Source organism: Nestor notabilis, unplaced genomic scaffold (assembly GCF_000696875.1).
Source record: "Nestor notabilis isolate BGI_N333 unplaced genomic scaffold, ASM69687v1 scaffold29786, whole genome shotgun sequence".
Lineage (NCBI taxonomy): Eukaryota > Metazoa > Chordata > Aves > Psittaciformes > Psittacidae > Nestor > Nestor notabilis.
In genome coordinates this window covers 3,391-9,928 of record NW_009931924.1, presented here as the reverse complement: position 1 = coordinate 9,928, position 6,538 = coordinate 3,391, and the positions used below count along the sequence as shown (strand labels likewise).

Here is a 6,538-nt window from a genome sequence, read left to right as displayed (position 1 = left end):
AGCAACATTTGAATACAGTTAGAGTGTAGTGTGGAGATACAGGATGTTCCAGTTATTTACGTGAGCCTGGTTAATGTCTTCACTGGTCATGCAAGTGTTTGAAATGTTTTGGTTAAAACCCACAGCATTGCATATTATTAGAATGTTAAAAATGCAGCTTCTTCAGAAAAATAATACTGAATAAAGCAAAATCCATCAATGGCATTTGATTAACAACTTATGGTTTAACTGTACTTTTTAAGACTTCATATGCCTGATGTTCTGAAGCACCTGTTTCCAGTAGGTTTGAACAGACTCAGACCTCAGTTTTCAGGAAAAAGCTTTCAAAACTTTCCTATCCTGCAAGACATTTTTCCAACATGTTAACCCTACTGCCCCCGCCCCCCATGCTTACTTCCATTACTTTAATCTGACAAATTTTACGGAGACTTTACATGGAGACTTTAACATACATATGGATTATAGATCTAAGATGTTCTCCTATTCTGCCTTACAAATGCCAAGTATTTGGTATTATGTTTCAAATGTGGAATACAGAAAAACCTGTCCCTTCTGTGTCATGAGGAATGGGCTGTTTACTTGCATGCCCTCAAATTCTGTCTATTTAAGTAACTGGGAACTAGACCAGGAAGACATAATGCTCTATTTGCCAATTCTACTAGCAAAAATGGTTCAGACTTGAGAAATATCTCATTGTCTGTGAATCCATTAAAATATCCACCACTGCATGGGTCTTGTTTCCCTCTCAAAGAAGTATAGTCAGTATTTCTTCGTTTCCATTTTCCTTTAAAGACTATTATGCTTTATATGATCTTGTCAATCAAGTTCTTTATTTGGCTTTTTGTGTCATTTTCTTCCATCTATTAACTTCTTGTGGCATTTGAAACAAAAGGCTTCTGCTTTCTCTTTGCAATCTTGGTGCTGCTAGAGGAGTTAAAGACGTTGGAAAGGGAGAAAGCAGAACATCAACCTACTGAAGTGCACTGGTATCAGGAATGTTAAATAAACCTTTCCCTCCTTCTAAAAATAAGTGTATGATGACTGGTCTGTTTGGCTTGTTTAAGATGTATTTCCTCACAACTGTAAAATAAATTTGCTGGATCCCTTTGTCACTTTAAATTTGCTCTGTGCATGGGGTTTTGCTCAGTTCCAGGGGACTGAGTTTCACCTTTACTGTGTGTTCTTAATATGACTAGCCTGTTTCCATGCTAATAGGGATTTTACAACTGTTGAGCCAATATAATGTAATTACTAGAATGTTATTGTTTAAACTATTTCCAGGTACATCTACCTTTATGGAAGCATTAGCAGCCAATGGTACAACCAGCATACAGACATCTGTAACAGGAGTGACAGCCAGCAAACGAAGGTTTATTGATGACAGGAGAGATCAACCTTTTGATAAAAGGCTACGTTTCAGTGTGAGGCAAACGGAGAGCGCGTACCGGTACAGAGACATTGTTGTCAGGAAACAAGATGGATTCACACATATTTTGCTATCAACAAAATCATCTGAAAATAATTCACTAAATCCAGAGGTCAGAACAATTCTGATTTTGGGGGGAAGGGTGCTGGGGGAGTTCCAAGTCCTTGCCTCATTTATCCCTGTTATTCAGGCACAAACATACACAAAACAAGATTCACATTGTTGCTTGCAAGATGTTAAACTGAACTGAATTACATTTAAAGTCAGTTGCTTGTGTAGGAACCGTGTTATCTGAACATGGAGATGTACTGTCTTTTAAAAGACGTGGTGATTTACAGAGTGCAACCTGAAACGAGCTTTAGCCTGAATTAAGGTTCTGGTTATTTCTGAACTGGTTGCATGTGCCACCTGCTGTCCAAATTACAGAAATGCTGAATGAGAGCTTTAGTTACAGTTAATGTCTAATAGAACTTTTCTTAATGATTTCATTATCTTTGTCTAATTACATTTTTGAAATGCAAAGCTTCTAATACTATTTTTTTTTTAACATTCTTATTTTTGGATAATGAAAAAAGTGAACTTTTCTAATATGGTGGTTGAGCGGATCCTAAGGAGAAATTAAAGCTCTCCAGGGGGAGGAGGGGAGGAGAACAGTGTGCTACTTTTTAGTAACGGAATAAAAAGATTCTAATGAATTTTTGATTTGCAGGTAATGAAGGAAGTCCAGAGTGCACTGAACACAGCAGCTGCAGATGACAGTAAACTTGTTCTGTTCAGTGCAGTTGGTAGCATTTTCTGCTGTGGTCTTGATTTTATTTATTTTATACGACGCTTAACAGATGATAGAAAAAAGGAAAGCACTAAGATGGCAGAAGCTATTAGGTATGTAAGATTATCTTCAGTCATCTGAGTGGGTACTCTTCATGTAGTGGGGCTTGTCCTATCTTTTTTTATTTCAAAAGACTCTAATTCAAGAAGAACTCAGACATCCCCCTGTTTATGTGGTATATTGCGCTGCACTTCTTTATATTCCCTGTCCCTTCTTATTTGGGTTGCCATTTCATGCATTGCTATTTTTACTACTAAAATTTAACTATGAAAACTGTTAGTATGGTAATACTCCTCCAGTTTAAACCAATTTTAAAAGATTTAAACAGCTACAAGGCTTCAGGAAAACAGATTTAACACATGCAAATACAAGATATGCATTGACTGTGTAACTTATTATAGTACATTCAGAGCAGTGGAATGATGGACATTTTAGAGGAGTAGACTAAAACTAGTGACCATCATCCCAACACGAAGTACCAAACCTAATATTTAAAGAAAATTAACTGAACTACTACAAACTCGAAGAATATGTATGGAAAAAAGACATGTTTTAATGGTACAAACAAGTAGCTTATCACTTAAACAGTGGTTTTGAGGGCCTGGGCTCTTGGATTAGCTCTTATGCTTCCAGAGCATCTATACTCCTTCGGAGACCAATGTTCTGTTGTCTTTATCAATATTCATGTCCCTAAAAAAGGCCTTCTGACATGTAAAGCCTGTTTCATTGGAGGCACATTTGGCTCATAGAGATGACGGTAGGAGGGGTTTGTTGTTTTTTGGTTGGCTGGAGTTTTTCAGTTTGTTTAATTTTTTCCAAAGGAAATATTGCAGTCATTCCATGTAAAAGTTGCTCATGCAGTGACTTCAGATGCAGCCAGAGGACAGAGGCTCTTGACACTGAGCTTCTGTCCCTAGTTTTAATTCAGGTGCTTCCAGAAGCCTGATTTGTCACCTGTTATTCATTGTTAAGAAAATGGATACATGTAACTTAAACCCCCCCTTCAAATACAGTAGTGGTGTTTTTCATACATATGCTAGAGATGGTCCTCTCTGGAATATTCAAACATGATTAAAATTATCTTGAGTCTCTGGATTGGGAGTGTTTGTGTGATGGATTGCATAAGATAGACAGTTCCAGAAATTTTTTAGCATTCATCTACTTCAACTCGCTTAGGATGAATTGAGCATGATAACCTGCAGTGATGGATGCAATAGAGTAGAAGTGTTCTGTTCCACTGAAATGCAAAAACAACCATTGCAACACTAATTACTGGCCTCCAACTAGTCTTGGTGCTGCTGTTTGCCACCCTGTGGGCCAGCCATTCAGACATTCTTCAGTCCTCCTCACTGCTCATCCAGCTCATACATCAACAGCTTGACTGGGAGAGTCTTGTGGGAGACAGTGCTGACTGCCTCACTCTGAAGCCTAGGTAGACAATACCCACTGCACTCTCCTCATCCAAGCTAACCATGTCATCACAGAAGGTTATCAGGTTGGTTTTGAAAGCAATGTTACTGTGGAGATGAATTCTTACTGAGTTTTCAAGGGCTGCTATATTTTACACTCTAAATATGAAGTGAGTACATGTTTCTGTTTCTCTTCAGGAATTTTGTGAATACTTTTATTCAGTTTAAGAAGCCTATCATTGTAGCAGTAAATGGCCCAGCCATTGGACTTGGAGCATCTATATTGCCTCTGTGTGACGTGGTTTGGGCTAACGAGAAGGCTTGGTTTCAGACACCATACACTACTTTTGGACAAGGTCCGGATGGATGTTCATCCCTTACATTCCCTCGGATAATGGGCCTGGCTTCTGTAAGTAGCTTGCAGAGTAGGGGCAATGCAGTTGTGAAAATTTATCCAGAGTGATTTCAAGACTTTTTACCTTTGCCGAGTTGTCTTTTTTTCCTCTCATGAAAACCTTTCATGAGAATCCAGTATTTATAGCTTCTCTGCTCCATGCTGTTGCAACCTAGTCTTCACCTGCATGCACAGAACCAAAAGCAGGGACCTAATAATCTCATGTCATGGGCACCCTTAACCCTGACAGTGGCAGAAGGGTTATATCCTACATGCCAGGACACACTTTCCTTGCTGTTGCCTTGTAAGGACCAGCCACCAATATCTTGCATTCGCCACAGCATCCAAGCATAGCAGAGAATGGGCTGCTCTGCACTAGGTGTTGTTGCACCGCAGAGCTCTGTGGCACCAGCTCTCAGCAGCCTCCTGCTGATCTGCAGAATAAGTAATTCTGCTTTTGTGCGCTCATTCTCAAGAAGTCATGTTGAACTTGCTCAGTTTGTAGGTCTCTGCTATGTTTCACACTAGGGCGTTATGGAAGAAATACTCAGCCCAAATCACCTTTGTGAAGGGTTATTTATTGTCTGGGGTTTTTTTTTTGTCTTTGGACTCAATTTCCAGTATTGCTGGATTGAAAAATGGAAAAGCTTTGCATTGCTGCTGAAAGCATAAGCCACGTGTTTCTTAGTATCCCTTTTCTTGCTTTCCAATTAGATGTAAGAATCAAATGTAACAAAAAGCTATTTAAAAATCTCTTACCTACATTCTTTTCATGTTGCTTACTATTTTTTATGCTGTACTCTTTGAAAACTTTGAGCTATGCCCCATTCCAATTTGAAATTGAACAGTAACAGTATGAAACAAGCGCTTGTAGCTACACCTGGTTTTCCTAAATTACTGTCTATTATAAAAGCAAACTTTTCTCTGTAGGTATTTATTGATTCCAAAATACAGATATGGATACATTAAAAGCATCAGTTTCTAATGCACTTGATCTAGTGACTAACTGTATGATGTCTGGATTTAGTTATTAGAAGAGAACAGAAAAGGTAACTGAAATAGATAACAGTTACAAGAGTAGCTTTAATATCTTAGCATGTTTCAAACAACTGATTGTTCCTTTCCCTTTTTATTTGGCCATCCATCCATCCATTCATCCATCCATTCCATCCATCCCCGTCCTTTAGAGACTTGCGGTTGTTGCTTTTTGTTTCTTTAAAAGATGTACAAAAACCAAAAGAAGCTCTTCCCTAGTATACTCTTTCATGTGTGCTTGTGAATGCTCTCATTTCTAGATATAAAGATTTAAACTGAAAGCTTCCAGTGGCAACAATTCCATAGTTAGTGCGGTAGGGAACAGGAGGGGAAAATCCACTGTTGTACTATACTCAGCTCTCTGCAGGGTCAGTTGTGGCTAGTGAGCAGCTCTGTTGTGGAGGGGTTTTTCCACAGAACATTTTCAACAGAGGTCATTATTACAGGATAGCTGAAGCCCAGACCTTAGGATTCAAAAATGATACTGTATTGAGAATACCAAGGATTTTAGAAGGATTCTTAAACTTGACTTTTGAAAATAATCTACCATAGAGATTCAGGTGGTGCCTGTTTGGGGAGATGTGTTATTGTGTGTCTGTTGTGGAGTTCTTGGTCTGGTTTTCTGGTCTTAGATCTAAAGCCCAGGAGCCATGTGCTCAAGGTTCCCGCATTGGGTTTCCCTGCCAGTCTCCAGCACACTTGGCAGTATTTCTTATGCTTTTCTATCAGTCAGTCAGGATACACACTTCCGCAGTGCCTGCAGTCCACATCACAGACAGGGGCTCGGGTGGTACAGAGCCTCCTGGCCATAGTGCAAGAGAGTCAAGATGCTCCTCGGCAGCTAGTGCCTGTGGGCTTACACTGAAGTTCCCCTGTGAGCCTCAAAGCACTTGCTGTAAATGAGAGACCAGAGGATGTCCCTATGAAGTTCCTCTGTAAAAGGAGAAGACTAAGTAGAAAATTAAAGTTGTTAATGAGAATCATTTATTTATGAAATATTTTTATCACCATCATTTCTATTGCTGTATTATATGTCTTGGAAAGTAACCGCCAAGTGTGTTATTTTTCACAGCAGACACAAGGTGTGATTATTGGATTAAAACTTGTTTAGCAGTGGCTCTCCAGCACATGTTGTGTATAGATCAGAAGTGAGAATGCCAGAGCAAAACAGTTCCCTTCAAAGCCCGTCAACTGCGAACACCCATGGGAGCACTCATCTCATGTGAGGCTTTCTGCTACAGCTGTGGTACAGCTGGCAGAAGAGAGGCACCTGCCCCACTATCACTTGTGGGGTTTCATATTGCTACTGAGTTCTAGAAAAAAAAAAAATGAAGGTTTTCTAGCATTTGTTTTTATCCTGGTTACCCGATATCCATGTGAAGAATATGCAGACCTGACCAGCTGATCTAAATTTCTGACTTCGCTAACTCCAGTCCAATTGATTT

General features: G+C 39.3%; 1 protein-coding gene across 1 annotated transcript in view; it reads left to right on the top strand.

Moving 5' to 3' along the window:
• The first annotated feature begins 1,286 nt into the window (after positions 1-1,286).
• The window catches only part of LOC104406989 (chromodomain Y-like protein), an 8,368-nt gene continuing 3,116 nt past the window's right edge, over positions 1,287-6,538 (top strand). Inside the window, exons 1-3 of the mRNA XM_010016132.1 lie at positions 1,287-1,538; positions 2,136-2,308; positions 3,863-4,073. Of these exons, the coding sequence (XP_010014434.1) occupies positions 1,296-1,538; positions 2,136-2,308; positions 3,863-4,073 (627 nt within the window). The 5' untranslated portion in view covers positions 1,287-1,295. The remainder of the gene's footprint in view (positions 1,539-2,135; positions 2,309-3,862; positions 4,074-6,538) is intronic.